The sequence below is a fragment of the Suncus etruscus genome, chromosome 13, assembly GCF_024139225.1.
Source record: "Suncus etruscus isolate mSunEtr1 chromosome 13, mSunEtr1.pri.cur, whole genome shotgun sequence".
NCBI lineage: Eukaryota > Metazoa > Chordata > Mammalia > Eulipotyphla > Soricidae > Suncus > Suncus etruscus.
Genome location: NC_064860.1, coordinates 36,246,826 through 36,267,624, shown reverse-complemented (window position 1 = coordinate 36,267,624; position 20,799 = coordinate 36,246,826). Strand labels below are relative to the sequence as shown.

At 34.7% G+C, this 20,799-nt stretch overlaps 1 protein-coding gene across 2 annotated transcripts in view; it reads right to left on the bottom strand.

Moving 5' to 3' along the window:
* LSAMP (limbic system associated membrane protein) overlaps positions 1 to 20,799 on the bottom strand; it is a 697,625-nt gene that overhangs the window by 49,361 nt on the left and 627,465 nt on the right. For both annotated transcript variants that reach the window (XM_049785794.1, XM_049785793.1), the window contains exon 4: positions 8,043 to 8,177. In XM_049785794.1, coding sequence (XP_049641751.1) covers positions 8,043 to 8,177 — 135 coding nt within the window. The remainder of the gene's footprint in view (positions 1 to 8,042; positions 8,178 to 20,799) is intronic.

Below are 20,799 nucleotides of genomic sequence, written 5' to 3'. Positions count from 1 at the left end.
CCCCGGCGTCTCATATGGTCCCCCCAAGCCAGAGGCAATTTCTGAGCACTTAGCCAGGAGTAACCCCTGATCATCAAATGGGTGTGGCCTAAAATACCAACACAAATTTTTATTGGAGATAAAATAATTTTCACAAATGTGTTTTCTACTGTACATTTTTCTTTTTAAACTTCTTTGCCTTTTTATTTTTCTTTAGTATATTTTTTTCAATAACTTCACTTGCACTTATCTGGAAACACATGTATTATGGTGAGCTATGTCAGCTAAGTGATGCATTTTCTTTATATAAATTTAAAAAGTGTTAAAGAACATTAAATATCTTCAAAAAATGATAGGATCGTCCTCAACTAGAATACAGTTTCTCATTAGAAAATTTAGTACATTGCTCAGTTACTTTGTTTTAGTTTTATCAGATATACAAGTTGGAACAAGATTCAGGTTGGTCTTTTTGAAGAGTATTGAAGAAAGCTGGAGCTAACCTGCATTTGATTTATGATTAAAGGGTCCAGAGAGCATGACAGATTTGAGATAGAAATATCTTGAGTTTCAGAATTGACATAGTTGTGAAGGGCAAGAATAAGAAGGTGGAGTGTTAAAGATAATAGTCAGGTTTCTAGTTTGGGCAGCTGGGTGAAATAAGATATTTTAGAAGAAAAATAGATAACCAGTAGTGAAGCAGTGAATAAACACTGGTTTCCTTTCCATAGTTCTACTGTATTAGAACTTTTTTTTGGAAATGATGCCATAATCCGTAACATGTTGTCTAGAAAGAGAATCTGGCTTGTGATCTTATTTTTTTGTTCAATTTCTAATTTGTAAATTGGTCTGTAAATAGGTTTGACTAGTATTTGTGAGTTTCTGGGTAATGGGATTGGGATTATGACAGACAAATTCTTACTGATGATTACTGCTTTGCAAATCCAACCCCTTACTGGGCAGATCCTAGACTCCAACATTTCCCCACTTGCACCACTGTCACACATATCTGTGATAGATAATGAATCTTAACATACAAATGCCACATGCATCCTTACTACCCATTTTCAGGCATTGGGAATGAAAGTGCCAGCCCATAGTTTTATAAATGGTTGTTTCTCACTCTATGTTTCAGCTGATGTGACATGCACTTATCTTTTTTTTCTTTTCTCTGGAATTTATGGGGAGGAATAATTTTTCTAACTAGGATATATGGAAAAAATAAACTAGGCTTGTTTGACTGATCTTTTCTGCTTCTTTCTTTTGCAACCTACTTTCTGGCAGGGAGCATTTCGTTTCTGGTCTTGACAGTGCAGTCTAATTTGAGCTCTATTTTTTATAAAGTTCTGTCTGCTCTAGTACAGAGTTGCCATTAATGGGGAGTTGAAGCAACCCACACCAAGCTCCTGCCTCTAACTTCCTTGGTCTGTAACAAAAGGGAAACTTGGCTTGCCCTATATCTCCTTTACCTGTTTCTCAGTTTGCTCAAGGCTGAATAGCTAAGTAGAGAGTTATTTATTAGTTTCTAGGAGATGCTAGTGTGGGAAAGGCAGCAGTAAATTAAAAGTGAACACTATTAAGTGCACTAATCTTGGACAAAGAGACAAGGAGACATGGATCAGTTGCACATGCCAAAAACTTTTTCTTGAAACTCTGGGAAGTGTTTTATACTAAGGTAAATTTACAGATAACGATGAATGTATAAATGTCTTCTTGTTACCAGTAGTTATCACAATAGTTCACAATGGTTATATTTTACTGAGAATTTAAAATTCATTTATAATAAATTCTGCATTGATAAAGTTAGAGAAATATATGATAAACTATATTGTGCCATGTTCAGTGGCTTAGAAATCGAAGTGGGGCCTGGAGCAAAAGTACCAGGGGTAGGGTACTTGTCTTGCACATAGCTAAGCTGGGGATGATCCCCTAAACCTGGCAGGAGTGATCCCTGAGCACAGAGTCAAAAACAACTCCTGAGTACCATGAGGTATAAACCCAAATCCCAAAATAAAATAAGAATAAAGATATGTTCAAATATAGTGATAATAAACATTTGGGACCCACTGTTATTCTTTGTATAAACTGATACTCATTTACAGTTGTGAATGTGATAGAAACTCAAGGAGTAGGGAAGATGAGATTAGAAATTAAAAGAGAAATTATTGAAATAATGATGAATATAGGTGACTAGTCTCTGTTCAATTACCTAGAAAGCAAAATAACATGATTAGACAGAAAAGTTAATCACTGTATCATCCTCACCAGTTTTATTGACCCATCTTCATTAAATACAATAGAGAACTGCTTCCCCAGTCCCTTTTGTCATAAAGGTATGAAAGGTGAAAGATTTTGTTCTTTTCTAGAATCCTTCAAGAGAACCCTTCTCCTGTGTTCTGCGCACAATAATAAAAGGGTTCTTTCAATTTTTATTACTTCAACATTCTGTGTACTAAAAATAATAATCATAAGACTTTTTAAAATTTTACCAATGATGAAATTTTTTCAACTAGAATGAATCAGAAAATAATGAGAAAGGAATAGCTAGCAAAATTATTATTCATTTAATCTTCCTAGCATTTTCAACAATAGTATACAATAATTAATTCTTAATAAAGAATTAAATTTATAGATATTTGCCACATGTCAACATTATTTTAACCTTTTATCATAATTCAAATGATAGTCCTAAAGTATTTTTAAGCTCAAAATTTAGAAGACAGATTTACTGGTGATAAGTATCTGTCCAAATTTACATAGCTAGCATTTGGTTGTTTGTTTTGGAAATTTTATTCCAAAACTCACACTCTTGACCACTTTATGTTTACATTTTAATTAGCACCTTGAGAGGAAATTTATTTCTAATAAAGAAAAAACTCATTTAGTGGAACAGCTGTTAGTTTAAATGCTGTGTATTTCTGCTACTATTGATAATCCAAAATGGCAAGATATGCAGAGACACAGTGGATATAATTTCATATTAGGAATCAGGATATATAAACTCAGGTTTTGTCTGTGCCACTTAAGTTGTTACCTCATTGCAGTGACATGGTAACCTATTGGAATTCATGACCTGCAAATATAGTTAATGGCACATGTCTACTATTTCACAGTTATGATGCAAATTTCAAATAAAACCATGCCTATAAGAACATCCTTAATATCCAAAGTTATTTTATTTCTACTGTTCATTGGTGTTATGGAAGAAAGATTGACTTGATTATATTTTTGATTCCCAATTTTATTACTAACAAATTCTTTGTGGCAAAGAAGATTTACATTTTTGAAGCTTTGATTTTGTCCTCTTTATCTTAATTCTTTCCAAGTGTTTGTGTGCAATGATGGAACAAGAATATCGGAGCCAAGTATATACTGTAGATAATTCAGAATTAATAACAAAACAGACTTAAATTATTATTAAAAAGTTGAGGCTGGAGAGGTGGCGGTAGAGGTAAGATGTCTGCCTTGCAAGCACTAGCCAAGGGAGAACCGTGGTTCGATCCCCCTGGCGTCCATATGGTCCCCCCAAGCCAGGGACAATTTCTGAGCACTTAGCCAGGAATAACCCCTGAGCATCAAATGGGTGTGGGCCGAAAAACAAAAAAAAATTTACCATCCCTAATAAATAATGAACATACTAAATATTATATTACTAAATAATAATATAATTATCATTTCTTTGTTTTGGGGCCACATCCCGTGACACTCAGGGGTTATTCCTAGCTATGCACTCAAAAATTGCTCCTGGATTGAGAGACCATATGGGAAGCTGGGGGATCGAACCAAAGTCTATCCTAGGTCTGTCACATGCAAGGCAAACGCTCTACTGCTGCGCCACTGCTCTGGCTCCATACTAAATATTATTTAGTGGTAAAGTAAATTAAGGATGGATCCAATATACTTATATTTTTTCATGACTGCCGCATCTCAATAATTGTAGTAAGTGATATAAAATCCCCTGTCTTGGTAATAGAAGGAACTAAGGAAAGTATGGTTCTAACTTATGTTGCAAACATATGACATAAAATTATAATATTCTGTATTATCTCTAATAGAATTTCTTATAAAAATACCGTAATAGATTTTTGAATATCATGTGTGCTTTATGGCTATCATGCACATTAGAACAATAAACCAAATGTTTATATGGGGAAATTAATGGATATAGATATAAATAAATAAAGAAGTCATTTTCTATGTTTAGCAATTATTTTCATAACTTTTAATCATTTGGTGATTTTTTTAATCAAAGGACTAAAGAATCCTGTTAAATGAATAAATTATCTGGAAACAACAGATGTTTTCAATCCCATCTGTTTATATTTTATAACAGGTAACCACTATTTCTTCTAAATAAACAACTGTTAAATATAAGGATAAACTGTAAATTCTAATAACCCATATTCTTTAGTATCTATGTGAGTTGTTTGCTTTCAACACTTCAATGGAGGCAGATTTGCGTTTAAAGGGATACAAACAGATGAAGAAATGTTAATAATATAAAATTATTTGGTATCTCCAACTAAGTTGGGCTGTGTAAAGAACAAAATTGGATGTATCAGCCATTCAAGGAATGGGACTTGAAAATTGCTTTGAGACTTGGGAGCAGCTTTGGAGAAAATTTGCCCTCCCCACCCCAATATTGGAAATGAGTTTAGTATAAGAAACATTAGTAAACTTAACAGTATCTGTTTACTAAACATATACTGTGTACTAGATATTATTCTCAGTATTCTGGGCATTTAAGTAAGACAATATCTTCTGAGTGATTTTTAATACTTTTATGTAGTAGATGCCTTTCAGTGTACCACAAGATCTGAAATTGAAGGATGACATACATCCTAAAATGAAAGAACAGCTATCTCTAAGACTGGTATCTGAAAGAGATCTGAACATTGTTTTAAGTGAAATAAACAAAACCAGCTGTCTACTGTTTTACTAAGTTCATTCCAAAGATTTTGGGTCAATAACTTAGCTTCTATAAACACTAGGATACCTACCCTGTAGAAATAGATTTTACATGTCAAATTGTGACATAAAATGCGACAAAACAACTGTGGACAAGGATTATGCAGGAGTCGTAAGAAAGGGAGACTGCAGTATTCAGCTGAAAAACATTTATGACTATTATGACTCTCTTGTTTACTGCTTCTGCTTCTTAGTGCTCTGCAACAAATATCTGTTGGCAAGTGAATAAACGAATCAATAAAATTCTGGCAGGAGAAAATTACCAGAGCCCTGGGATTTCTTTTAGTGGGTCCTGGGGTTTGTTTCTTTACAACAATTTATTCAACCATTAATTATCTAAGCTATGCTGATCCCCTGACCTAATTCCAAACGCTGGTTTTGAAAAAAAAGAAAAAAGTCAGTTTGAACAATTCATAGCAGGCATGCTTAGGTTAACTGTCAAAGGTGATACCAGTTATTTCTCATTTGGTATTCTTAGTTGATACATATTTTGTTATCCAGAGATAATTCTGTAATATCATATTGGAGACTTCACCTGCTTGGTACATTTAAATAGAGTGAATTGCTTGAACAGGATAGAATATGCCATGGATAGTTGTTTTAAATATCATACACACAACATTTGAAATGCTGGTAAAAAAGGAATAGCAAGGGAAATTGGTATTTGAATATACATGATGATTTATGACAATCATTTGTAAATTCGAAGAAATGCTAAATGAGAAGAGTTTACCTGTGCTATTTTTAACAACACATGCAGTAAATTTTCACTGAGCAGTTTTATAAGGTCAAACATATATTAGTACTGATAGATAGGACATAGTGACTGCTTAATTATGCTCATTACAGACTTCTAAGTAATTTGCTATGAGGTGTCTATTTAAAATCTTTAGGTTCTATCTATGTTCTTATGTGGTTCATTCATCACTAGCAGACACTTACTTTTTCATTAAAGCCTTTTCTTGAAAATTATCAGTATTTTTCTCCTGTTCTAACTTACACTTTGGGGACAGTCAAGAGGGAGCAATGTCAGACTAATTGCATTAATAATAATGGGGCCCAGGCAGCTAGCTTTGATCCTGGGAACCATCTGCAGTGCAGACCCCTTTGAAGTTTCACACAATGGAAGCATAAATATTTTCTATGTATTCCATGATTGGACTTTGAGAAATCTAATTAAGATGAAGGTCAATTAAGAGAAAATGAAATCTTAAGTCCAACAGTCAGAGAAGAGGTGGCAGATGATGACATGGCTGTGTGTACATAAAAGAAGAGAACTAACCCAATTATAAACTTATATAAACACCCAGTGAAATTGCCTTTCATGTGAAAAAAAGGTCCTAAAGCATTTTATAACATTGAGTTCATTAATGTGTCTTTGAAAAACACCCAATGCTGGAAATTCTGTCATTTCAATATTCTATTACCAAAAAAGAAAGAAAGAAAGAAAATCATAGATAGCTATGGGATAAAAGAACTTCTGAACTCATCAAATGCAACCTTTTGCTTCTTGGAAATGAATGCTTCTTGGATATTATAGCACTAGAAAAAACTTTTGCCCCTCTTCCAGAAGGCTGCATTTCTGGGATATGACCATGAAAACTAAAAACTATGAGCCCCAGGATAGAACAGGTTACCTTCAACAAGTTTTCTTACCTTTAAAGATTTGGTTTTCAGGTTCTATGGAATTTTATCTTATAAATTTATGGTTAAAAGTAAATGACTGATGTAATTTCTGTAGATAATGGATAAAGAGAATTAAAAACTCATTCTCCTTTGTTTTCTCCTTAGAGTATAGGCTCTAGAGCAAGCTGGAGTGAGAAACATTATTTTCCTTACACTTATGTTTTATGTAACCTTGAAAAGTCAACGTTGGGGTTTAGTACCTCAAATGCTAAAATGGTTATTTGTGTAGAATCATTGGCACACAGTGTTGGCATGAAACACTAAGGAGAGGGATACTGAGATGGCAGCTAAAGATGTGGTGGAAGAATAGTAATGTTCTGCTGATGGATGTATTATAGAAACATGGTATTATTGATATAGTAATATCAACATTACCAATCTCAGAAACTAAATTAAAATGTAAAAGAAAGTGAAAAAAGAAAAGAAAGCACTTTATCATTATTTAATAAATACTTTAATTTTTCTTGTTTTTAATGTATGTGTAACTGCCTATTAGCAAAATTGTATTGCGTTAACACAAATGTGTGTCTTTGTGTTAATATGCATATGTGCCATGTGTGTAATATGTGTAATATATAAATTAGTATATGCTTTAAATGCAAAGACTGGAAGAGCTCTCTGGAAATCCCTTGTTCCTTTTATTGGCCACAATGTTGTGGTAGAGGAACTTGAATTTGAATCATGCACAAACTCACTCCTAACCAAACAGGGAAAATGAATTCTCTTTATTCCTTTGCTGGGTGACACCCATCATAGGGATTCCCACCCACTCTCAATCCCCCTGTGTTTGAAGTACATCTAAGGATCCTTTCATCTGAGTAGTTCAAAGTATGCACACTTACCTATGCATCTTAGTAAAATCTTCCTTTCTAATACCCATACCTAGGGTCAAAGATGTATCCAAAATTAACTTAGGAGCCTACATATTGGTTACGGGGAATTGTACTACAGTCATTTAAATGTGCTTCAAAGGCAAATTAATTAAATTGAAGACGATGAAATCAGATATTGCATTAGTTAGTCCCTCTGACAAAAAGTACATTAAGATGGATATTTTAGTTAAAGCAGATATGAATTGTTCATTTTTTCTAAGTGGAATGACCTTCTAATCTACAAAGATCAGAGCAGTGACTGCCAGAAACAGTACTGTCTGAAAATGTTGTCTTAATTTTATAGCCTGAGTAAGAGACATAGTATTGTTAAATGTATTATAGGTCATGTTTAGAAATAGCATAGTAGATATATCAAATTCAAAGGCCAAGTTCTGCCCCAAGATGTGACCATTGTATAAATGTGCATTCCTAACCTAAAGAACAGTTGCTTCAAATGCAATGGTCTTTTGCTAATGGAATCCTAAAATTTTCCGGAGGTGGACATGGGGCTCAAAGCACTGCTGACATCTGCATACTCACAGTTCACAGTGACCTTGACTTGTTTGACATCCGCGGAAGAGACTTCATTGGCTGCTTTGCACTCATATTTGCCTGACTGCTCCCTGGTGATTCCCAATATCTCCAAATATTCTTCTTCTCCTTCAAATTCTCTCCCTGAAAAATAGATTTTTTTCATGATTATTTCTAAAGTTTGTTGTAGTCAACAACATGGCTCCTTTCCTTTTTTTTTTAGAATCAATACATTTCAATAAATCAATAAATTATGTGACATTATCATTAACGTGACAATATACCTTATTATCACAAACACTATAAAAGCAGAAGCCAAGAAAAAATGTTCTGTGGAAGTTGCTAAGAGAAAAGCAATAATAAAAAAAAAAAAACAACTGGGTAGGGGAGTGGGGAACTGGGCTTGGAGAGAAGGAAGCCAAGCATGAGAATAATGCTTATCCACAAAAAGAAATGGGTTAACTAGCTCAGAAAGAAAATATATTTAACCCCTTGGGGAGCTAATACACACATTGCATTTCAAAGTTGACCTTACCAGAGACAAGAAACTGCTATAATATTTATACAACCGTACCCATTATTTCTTGGTTAAGGACTTAGAATAAAATAGGAGCTGGAGAGATATACACACTGTAAATGCTGTGATGGTAACTATGGGTGAAGTGCTGCCATCATCAATTACATTCTGCAACAGAACACTTTTTCAAAGCTGTTATTAGAAGAAGAGGAGGTTTCCTTTTGAAAAACTCTCACCTCTTTCCTAGATTGTGTGGAGTTTGGTACATAAGTATCATGTTCAAAATCCTGTTTTGCAGTTATGGTTTCCTTATTGGTTGTCAAATTATATTAGTATTGAGACTTCCAAGGCATAAGTCAAATGAGAAATGTTAATTTCTCTATTCAGCAAGTCACATAAGGGAGTTAAATATCAATTCAAACATTAGAATTAGGGGACTAAAAGTCCTTTTAGCAAAGTTCTACAATGCTGCTTATAGCCTTTTGAATAGAGAAATCTCAAGAGATAGGCATATTTATTTCATTTCTAAAATGTGTAGTGTAACTGGAGGAAGATAAACCAAGAAAGACAGAGAGTGGATAGCAGGGTGGGTGTGGGGGGCTGAAGAAGAAGGAAAGAGCTTGGTCAGGTATATCTAAGTTCTCAAATAAGCATAAATTGAGCCAACAGATTACAAATTACTTGCTACTGAGTTTATGATAATGCAGCAGGGAGGTTGTTAAAGGAAGCGGTTCTGCCAGCATAAGGATATCTTGCTCCTGGTCATCCTACTAAGGGGTACCAATTAATAGCTCTACTCAAACACCACAAGTTGTTTTCCTTTTCCCAAAATTCCCTGATGGCCAAATCAACATAACAGCCAGCCAGCACAAAGATAAATTTATTGTCTAAATATGTCATCTGAGCCTGTTAACCAGACTCCCAAAAGAACATAGGGTCTATTTGATAACATCTTATAACACAACCTATCAGGAATATGCCAAGATTCAAGTATTCTGTCAATTATCAATATCAGTAGTTTTGAAGAAACTCTGAAATCCCAGCAGAAAAGGACATTTTTATTGGTATTAATTTATGTGGTTTTGATGCTTTTTGAATTTTTATCATAGTTTTTTGAAAAATGATCTAGACTTATTCTGCATTTATACTGCTGCATATTATTTTTAACATGAAAGACTTTTTTCTTACAATTGTTTTTCTTTATCTTCCTTGTTTAAGGAAGTAATTCTACCTGACTTTACATACCATAGAAGTAGAATGTGGCAAGAAAATCAAGAGTCTCAGAAGGAGGGATAGTCCATTTTATGTAATTGGTTGAGTTCAAAGAAAAAATTAATCTTATGTGTGAATGTGCATCTATGTATAGAAAATCATGGCAGTGTACTAACCTGTAACACTCTTCTGGCTAAATGAACAAATGGCAAATGGAAACTGAAAAATTTAGATCAAATTTGGTGGAAGTTTATTCAATATCTGTATTTCAAAGGTAAATATAGATTTGGTGAGTAATGGTAGATTGTAACTAAAGGAGTAAAAGATGATTGCAAAGTGTTTTGGAATTTAATCCTTCTGACCCAACCCACATACCGCAATGAGAGTACAGAACTATCAGTAGGAGAAAATGGAAATAAATTAAAATAAGTCTTTTTAAATGTGGAAAACACTGAATGATTTTCAATTCCTAGAAAATGACTATAAACTTTAAAGTAACTCAACCTTGCATTTTGACTTTGTGAAATACAAACCAGTTTAGTGAAATTTTAGTAGTGCTAACTGAGGCCCTACCTACCTTACCTCTGTGAGTAAGTAATAAAATAGAGAAAAAAGCACTATAAATTAATATACTATTAGGTTTGGAATATGATATTCCCTTTTATATTAAAGCATCATAATTTTAATAATATTGATATATATGCTTTAGTCATAAATGTCACTGCACCACATCCACACTACAATGCCAATATCTTAGTATCAAATTCTCTATTTTCATTGTCCTCCCTCACCCACATTTTTCTTAGTAGTCTTGATTTCTTGGGAAATGTTTTAGGTTTTTCTTCTTATTTATTTACATGTACTTTTAATTTATACTCCCCATATTAGTTAGATTATCTGGTGTTTGTCTTTTTCCTTATAACTCACTTGATTTAATATAATGTCCTCTGATTCCATCAAAGTTATATAAAATGCAACATTTTTTTTCATGGTTGGGTAGTATTCCACATATAAATATAGATAAAATCTCACAATTTCTTTATCCAGGATTTGTCATTGAACACTTGAGATGTTTCTAAAATATGGCTTGAACTTGAGTTTCTTACAATGATTGGTAGGTATCAAGAATTAATTTTTTTCTAGTAAACAAGTAATAAAACAAATATTCATGTGATGAAACTTTCATTTCACATCTCTAGGAAGAATTTCTCCTTATGCAGACTGTGAAGCAGGGGAGATTTTCCTAAGTGCCCATCATGTGATCTGGGAGATCCTTTTTCTACAGTGATAGATAGCTATACTCACTCTGATGGTTGCCTTTATATCCTATACAAAATCTACATTATTGTTTCATTAGGATAGGGGACTCCCAAACTACACATCATATACATATAAAAAAATTAGATTATTTTCTTATCCAATTAGCAGGGCAAGATTTAAAATAGAAACCAAACAATTCCCACCCTTGATGTATTTCATCCAGTTGAATTTTTTGTGCTTCCTGGCATTTATTGCTAGCCTATTTTATTTGTACCTGTAAGAGACTCTGCCCACTATGCTTATTTTTTATTCTTCAGCTGAGAAATTCCCATCAATCTGCAGTGATTTGAAAGGACATGAAAGTTTCTTTGGTACCAAAAAAAAAAAAAACATATTGGAAATTCCTTAGGGATGTGTCCATCTTGCAATATTCCCATGAGGCAGCATAGATTTTGACACAGATTAATGACTCCATGAATGTTTGTTGAGTTGGCTGAATTAAATTAAGGAACTCTAGAAGACACAGGAGTAATATTCATCACATCAAATAGCTTGATCAAAAGTGCTAAATTTTAAAAGATAACTAAGTATTTTAGTATGAGAAGTTGGTGAATGAAGTCATTCCTGTTTAATGATCTTAACCAGAGTATCCTTTCACTGACCAACAAAATAAAGTGTCACATTTTTTGTTTTTGTTTTTTTTGGGGGCTATTCTTGGTTTTGTGCTTAGGAATTAATCTTATAGGTGCTTAAGGGACCATATAGGGTGGTGGGATTGAACCTGGGACAGCCATGTGCAAAGTGAGCACATTATCCATTGATTATCTCTCAGATCCCAAAATAATGTATTATTGTTTCTGCAATTAAAGCTGGACAGGGCATCTCTGAACATGTTCTCAACATGTTTCTGCTGCTTGGAGTTATTGTTGCAGAGAAAGGTGTGAAGACACCAATAGAACCCACAGTGGAGGCAGGCATAAGACTATTCCTTTCATTTGAGCATCTGAATTTTCTACTACAAGGCATAGAATGCAACCATGTTAGTACTTTAAAAAGGTAAAAAGATTTTAATACACCCAGAATATGTTTTTCTTTTGTACTATTGTGTCTGCCCCCAAAAGGGCATCAATGCTCCATTCCATTCTTTCTTTCAATTCACTCTAATTATCTATTTTCAAGTCCACGTCCCATCAATCTGGCTTTTACAAACTTAAGATAAATCTGAAATCAGAAGGTGATTGCTCAAATTATTCAAGTTATCTTCAAGCAATAACCATTCCTCTTGAAATGACTCTATAAAATAGAACTCTATTACTATAACATGGAACCTTTCCTTGTTTCTATTATTTTCTTCCCTATACATGTTTACATGAAGTACATATTTATATATTTTGATATTTTAAAAATCTCAACTTTTTTTTCAAGAGTTTGCTCACCAGGTGTTCTATTTATTCCAGGATCTGGTGTTTCGTTTAAATCTCCCTCTGCTTAATGTGTTTTTGTGTCTCCTGGCAATATTCTACTACAAGGCTAAATAACATCTTGTCCTCCTCAGTGTACGCACCTTTCAAACTCTTGCAATAATTAGCATATTTCCTCTTAGTCACTGTTTACTCAAGTTGCACATATTAGTTCTTTAATATTTTTTCACAAGTCAGAATAAAAAAGAGCCTAAAGGAAAGTGTTCTCTTCTGTGTTTCTGAATTTAGGGGAAATCAGCTAGGAATATCTCCAATTAAAGTATGCCAGTACTTCCATCTGAGTACATTGTCTTCAGAGCTACAGCACTTTGACAAAATTTGCATTGCACAGAATGTTGATGTATTTAGACCTCCTAAATCAACCAGTAATTTATAAGAAAGCACCCATTTGACATTACATATATTTCATGAATTTATGTTATTCTTTTTTTCTTATTCTCTTCCTCACCCATTTTCATATCTTTCTTCTTCTCTCTCTTACTCACTCATTTTCTTTATTTCTCTCTCACACTTTTATTAAGATAAAATGTCTAGTCTACTTTTTAGTAAGCAGCAAACAAATTTATTACTAAACATATATCTGCCCAATAAACAAAGATGTATTATTTTTAAAAATTCTCCAGAATGTGACAACTAGTCCCCTCTCTGGAGTTAGAACCTATTATTTTTGGAGAAGAGCCCCTCTCTAAGTTCTTCTCACCCCCCACAAATGTGGACTACTGCATGCTACCGGATTCAGCTCCAGAAGGATCCTCATTGCAAGAACACTGCCTGATCCTCACTGCTGCAAACCATTTCTTAAACTAAATAGGACCATGGTGTGGGATGAAAATGTGCCCTGGATCCAACCCCCCCAAGAATATCTCAAAAGACTAATGGAGAGAGATATATTTTGTATGTATAGTACCACAATAGTTATACTTCTTTGTGTTTATTTCCAAAGGTAAAGATAGACTCCTCTATTCTTTTATATTTATATTTATTATTTTTTATCTTTAATTTTTCATTCTTATACAAACACATATGTATATGTATGTATGTATGTATGTATATATATATGTATATATATATATATTGGTTTTTGCACTCAGAAATCGCCCCTAGCTTTGGGGAACCATATGGGATGCCAGGGATCAAACCAAGGTCTGTCCTGGATCAGCCACGAGAAAGGCAAACGCCCCATCGCTGTGCTATTGCTTTGGCCACCATTTATCTTTTTTTTCCCTTTATTTTGCTTGTTTTAGTTTTTCTTGGAATGAAATTCTAAGAAAAAGTCCTGCTTGTGATAAAAGCTCAGGTCAAAAACAGGACACAAAGAATGTATAGCCTGACATTCTTACCCACAAATGCACTGGCGATATAATATAGCACAGTTACCTTTTTTTTCATAGACATACTAAAAATGGGGAACTCTTATGTATAAAAAGAAGCTCTTATCTACTAAGGATAAGAACCCATACATTTTATATTATGAGGGCCTCCTACCCTGAACATTTGTTTTGGGAACACAACTTAGACTCCATGTCATCGGATAGCAACCCAGAACCCCAAATCCCAACAGTAGAACCGACACAGTTTCCCTTCACAGAACCAGGAATCAAGCAACCTCCAGGGAGTGTCCAATCTCTCTCTGGCCAAGTTTTGATATGACAGCCTGATGATGAGGAAACAGAAATAACCGGATCTAAGAGCAGATTACCCTGCCTCATCACCTAACGATAAGATGAAATCAATAGACACCCCGAACGTGGATCTCTGCAAAAACCAAGATCACTAACTACACAAGACTGACTTTGACAACCGTGACTAAGCAAAACTTTTCCTGGGACCAAAAAGAAAGACTCTAATTTAAGCTTCGACCTAGGATTAGTGCAAAAACCAAGATCTCTAATCCCAGAGGTCTGACAACCGTGACGGAACAGAACTTCAGTAGCCATAAGGAAAGATTGTTCTAGGTTCCATCAGAGGATCTGCTCAAAAACCAAGATCATTAATTATAGAAGAATGACTACAACTACTGTGACAGAGCAGAACATCTGGATCCATAAAGAAAGGCCCTATCCTAGACTTCCTATTACCTACACAAATAGCAGGATCTCTTCTTACAGAGGACTGATTATGGCAGCTACACTGAGCAGAATGATTCCTGGAACCATAAAAAGCCCTTGAGGTTCTACAATGAGCATGTTCAAAGCCTGTAGTTGTTTCCATGACAGTATGCTCCAAGGATGAAGAAACCCTGTACCTCCTAGGACAAAGGAATTCCCTTTCTAACTTCCCCCAACACTTACTGTGCCTATGCAAACAAACAAACAAAAATAAAAAAAACTTGCCACATCAGCCCCCTCCTTTTTTATTTTTATAAGTTGCTTTTTTTTCTTTCTTCTTTTAAATCTATATTTATAGCTTCCAGATTTTACTTTTGTCTTTCTTTTTTTTCCAACAGAATCACAGAATTTGAATTATATTGCTCTGCCTCAAAAAATAAGGAGGAAAAGAGTGTATGGTACCAGGAGCAAACACATTCACATGAACATTGAGTGGAAATAAAAAATGATCATACCTAAAACACCAAAACCAAAGTCAAAGACAACAGAATCAAGATAACCCAATCTACATCAAGCTATACACAGAGGGGATCTATTATAATAGCAATCCAGCGGGGAAAGGTGGGGTATATGATGCATGCCAAGAAAAGGAGTGGAGGGAAGACAACACTGGTGGTAGGAATGGCCCTATTTCTCTGTTGCTATGTACCTTAAATATAACTGTGAAAGACTTGTAATTCACATTGGTCACAATAAAAATTATTAGAGAAAAAAATTAAATATCCACTAATGATTAATTTATATGCTCTTATATTCATTGGAGGCACAGAAAATACAATTTAAGAAAATTTTTGAGTGTTTATGGACTTTAAATATGTAAAATTCTAACGATATTTTTATAAGAAATGTACACAGTTGGGCCGGAGAGATAGAATAGAGGTAGGGCATTTGCCTTGCATGCAAAAAGGACGGTGATTTGAATCCCGGCATCCCATGCTGGTCCCCGACATGCCAGGAGCTATTTCTGAGTATAGAGCCAGGAGTAACCTCTGAGCGCTGCCAGGTGTGACCCGCCCCCCAAAAAACCCCCAAATATTAAAAAAAATGTATACAGCATTATTCTCATTTTGCTGAGAAATTTTATAAAGACTTCAAAGGTCATAAAATATCTCCAAAGATCATTTTACAGAAGTGAACATGTTTTTGATATGGGATTCACAATATAGTTACTTAAATAAATTTGAATATTATTATGAAAGTGGTATATATATTAATAATAAACAAAAACATATGCATATGTTTATGGAAACCAAAAAAAAATTCTGGCCATAATATGTGTATATATGTGAATTTGTACTTATGTGGGTCTGTGGTTGAAAAGAGAATTGAAGGGTGAACCAAAGTAATCTATGAACTTCTAGCAAGTATATGTGTGTGTGTGCAAGTTTATTTGTGTAGGTCTGTGGTTTAAATAATGAGTGAAGGGTGAGTAAATAGTCATCTATGAACTTTTGTTCATACAGTTAGAGGAAAAACGTTTCTCAGATCAACAATGCCATTTGAATTTTCTTGTGAGAACTTCAAATGGTGTAATGAGTTACTATTCTTATAGTATTTTTCATGTTTTTTTTCATTATTTAAGGATGTACTGTTTCTGCATTTTTTAGTTTCATCTCTATTTTTATTTTCACATTTGGCTCTATACGAACACACTAAAATAAAGAAAAATACAAAGAAATGCACATTAGAAAAAAATGCCTCCAATGGTTTGATACTTGCATTTCTTTTTTTTTCTTTTTTTCTTTTTTTTTATTATTTTAATTATGACAACAAAGATGCAAAGAAAGAGGACAGGGTAAAGTTACAGTGGAAGCCCAATCACCCATAAACAGGATTCTCAGTAGTCCCATCGATGATATCCCAGCCTTGAACTTTCAGCCAAAGAACATTAAGAAAAACAAAACTGAACCCATGTACGATACAATTACTTTGTCCCTCAAATCCCCAGTTGTAGTACATATTATTTCTTAGCAGCACACCATATAATCTAAAGATATTAGACTTATGTAACTGTTTAAAGCCTTGTCTCTGGTTATATTCTTTGAAGTTTTTGTTTCTTATCTTCACAGCCCATTTAAGAAATCTCCAGTGTTCAACTATCTTTCTGACCAAAGCTTGGCATCTGTCTTCATCTCCACTACTCATCAGCCATCAAGTGAGGAGTGAAGGGAAGAAAATGGTAAAGGATTGAAAAGAGGCAGAGAAGTGGGTATGGGGCACAACTGCCAGAGCAGCAATCAGAGAATTAAAGACACAGTGTTGACAAAGGTGTTGAAGGAATGAAGAAGAGGACTCTAAGAGCATTGATATGAGGATTATTTTTTAAAAAAGGTTAGAGAAATGGAAGAGTGAAAAAAGAAAACTTCTGTAGAGAAAGAGGCATCTGACTAGTAAGATACTTGGAAAAAAAATGGAATTGAGGAAGAGGTTATTCCACTATAAAAATACTTCCTTTTAGTAGAGTAGAAAACAACAGGGTGTATATTATGCAAGTTGGCCCCATGCCTTCTGCAGTTTCAAAGGGCATATTTAGTATCCAGAAACCAGTGACAAGCACACTGCCAGAAAAGATTCACAACTGGCTTTGGTTCTATGAATGAGCAAAGGCCCAATGAAGAACACCCTGGCATTATTTTTTCCTGGCATCTAGAGAGATCCAAATCATTACAGTTTTCATTGTTGCTTTCACATATAAAAAATAAGCAAACTGACATCGTTTGGGCTCAGTAACCAATGGAGGCTGCCATTTATGCATGCTTTAAAATCCTGAACCATGGCATTCTGTTATTTTATTCACACTTAACCATTACCCCCTACCTAGTGCCAGTTTTTAGAACTATTCTTTCTTTATTGGTACTAAGCTGGATATCACAATCTCTTATGTTTAATTATCTAAAAGGAAATTGTGTCAATAATAACTAAGAATCCAAAATGGGTTTTTTCAATTGCAGGAGCCACACCTGTGATTTGCTCATCATTGTATTCCCTGTGCATAGCTTGTTACTGAATACAGAACTCTTTAAGAATGATTGCAGAATGGTGCCAGGAAGGTGGCGCTAGAGGTAAGGTGTCTGCCTTGCAAGTGCTAGCCAGCGTTCCATATGGTCCCCCAAGCCAGGGGTGATTTCTGAGCGCATAGCCAGGAGTAACCCCTTAGAGTCAAATGGGTGTGGCCCAAAAACCAAAAACAAACAAACAAGAATGATTGCAGAAAAAAAAGAATGATTGCAAAGTGTCCACTGGATGAGCTACCATTAATAAAAAGTAAGCATTGTTCTAGTTGATCTAAATATTATCTTACTTAATTTATAACAATCATAGTATGTGTTACAGATGAAGAGATACAGAAATTCAAGTTTAAAAAGGACAAGAGTCTTGTACATCTTTATAATACTCTTGTTTTGGGATAACTGGGCAGTGTTCCTGTTTTGTACTTATGGATGACTCTGGTAGGTGCAGGGAGCCATATGGAGTGCTACAAATCCAACTCAGGTAGACAGCATGCAAGACAAACATTCTACTTTCTGTACTATTGCTATTGGTCCATAGTTTGCAATATTTTGAATGGTGATATGAAGTTTTAATATAAGGTTTTAATCAAGTTTGTAGATTTTTGGAGCTTATATTCTTATTCTTGATTACTATTATCATTACAATGTTGTAATATGGTAGAAAGCAACATTTTTGACCCCTTAGCTCTCAGAATCTATTTTATTTCTGTCTTTTGAGAATAAATGGGAGGTAGTGGGGGGCAACAGACTCTTAAGGGATTCCCAAGATCACACATCTCTGTTATAAAATATAAAAATTATTTTCTTCATATAGTTTTCCATTATGAGAATAAAAGAAAACAACAGATACGAGAAAGTTGGTGTTTAAAAGTTTATCTCCACTCAAGTATTCTAGAGTCTTTCCAATAATGATACAAAATTCTTGATGCATACAGATGCTGAACCAGAAAATAAATTATTAGAATGGTGTAGAACAAACCTAACATGCAGGAAAAGACAAGAAGAAAGAAATGTAAAGACACAAATGCATGGAGTTAGAGCTAGAAAATTGTAAAAAAAAAAAAAGTATGGCAATCTAATTAGCACATATGATATAGAGATTTTCATGTAGAAGAAATACAAAGCTTTATATAATAGGAAGGCATGTATTAGGATATAAGCAATGGTATGAAGATGTAGAATTTGCTGTGCTCTATACCTCTGCAATTTGGTCGTGTCTTTTGACATCTATGATATTCCAAATGAATAATTTCCAATGAATTCTTGTACTTATGTCGTCCTTCTTCCTTCCTTCCTTCCTTCCTTCCTTCCTTCCTTCCTTCCTTCCTTCCTTCCTGCCTTCCTTCCTGCCTTCCTTCCTTCCTCCCTTCCTTCCTTCTTTCCTTCCTTCCTTCCTTCCTTCCTTCCTTCCTTCCCGCCTTCCTTCCTGCCTGCCTTCCTTCCTTCCTTCCTTCCTTCCTTGCTTCCTTCCTTCCTTCCTTCCTTCCTTCCTTCCTTCCTTGCTTCCTTCCTTCCTTCCTTCCTTTTTCCTTCCTTCTACCTCCATCCCTCCCTCCCTCTGAAGCATGGTATGTAAGTACAGAATACTAGAAAAATTATATTACTTGCACCTGTTTATAAGTTTACTTTTCTACCAGCTTCTTGACTCTGAATATTAACATGTATTATGATTTTCTGTGAGTTTCTGTGAAATAGTGCTGATTTTTTCAAGGATGGCACATATTTCCATAAACACTGACTAATTGATAGTGACTGTCTGATCATGATGCTGAAAGATTTTGTGGCTCAGTTGAAAGACAGGAGTAGGGCATCTTTGCATCCACCTGGACTTTCACCTACCCTGGGGTCTCTTGTGCTCTAGTTTTTTCAGATGTGCTTAAAAAGTCATTAAAATGCAGTTTGTAGGTTGAAAACATAACTCTTCTTTTGCATGCAATTAGCACTGTTTCAGAAATTAGGTAGGAGTACTTTGGACATATGGTGAGTTCCAAGAATTTTTGTTTGTTTGAGGCTACACCAAGCTGTGTTTAGGGCTTACTACAGGATCTTCACACAAGGATATCTCTTGATTGTGCTTGTGGGACCATATGTGATGCCAAAATTTGAAACTGTGTCTACTACATGCAAGGTACATGTCTTAGGCACTGTCTTGTCTCTTTGACCCAAGTTCTTTTCTTGAGATGGTTGTTATCAGTTTGTCTTGGAAATTCCTGAGGGAAAAATAAGTGCTCAAATAAAGAGACAGACTAACTGTATTTAAACAAGCATGTATATATCAAGGGTAGCTGGAGTTCCTGTAAAAGGAATTGGAGGACACTTGTAGAATGCTGCATGTCCTAAATAGAATTCATTTTCTTACTGCAACTTTATTACAGCAGTGGTATGGGAAATGTAGGCAAATACGTAAAATTGAAAATAGCAATAACTCAAAATACTCAAGGAGCCCTTAGAAATGAAATAAAAGTAAAAATTCCTGCAGATGATTTATAGATAATTTTCTATGAAGGTGAGAGGGAGAGATTAGAACTGCAGGTTAGAATCAGCAATAACAAGATCTTTCCCTACTGCCATAAGAACTCAGGGGGTATTATCTGACCTGTCATTAGCGATTTTGCCATGACAAAGGATTAAATATTAAGAAAGATGAGAACAGCGGTTGCTGTTTTCAAGAGTCATATAAATCAATTGGTATTTTGTAAGTGAATATGTTAAACTCAGCAGGGCAATTACATTGGAGAAGCATTGTTTGGCATACTTTTGTAGCTGCCACAGAAGACTCTGAAAGGTAATTAAAACAAAGCAGTCAATAACTCCTCTGTCTCTTCACCCTTTCATTACGGGTCCTAATGTTGTGGTGATCTCATTTATGCTCACCCCCAAATCCCAGCCTCACTTTTTAGCAAGGCCCACTGCTGAATAAGCTGTTTGATTCAATCTAGTAACTATTCTTGATTAAAGCCAATTAATAAATGAGGAAGAGAAAGGGTGGATAAGTGATGGCCATAGGGAAGAAAATAAACTAGTTTAAGGACGAAGTGCCTCGTTCCTAGAAGGCTTCCACTTATCAAGGACTGGGCAAGCAATCTTTGGTTGCTTAAGGGACAATACATATAATAGAAAGGACTCTAGCAATTTGCTTTGGGCTTTTAGACCAAATCATATAACCTAGGAATTACT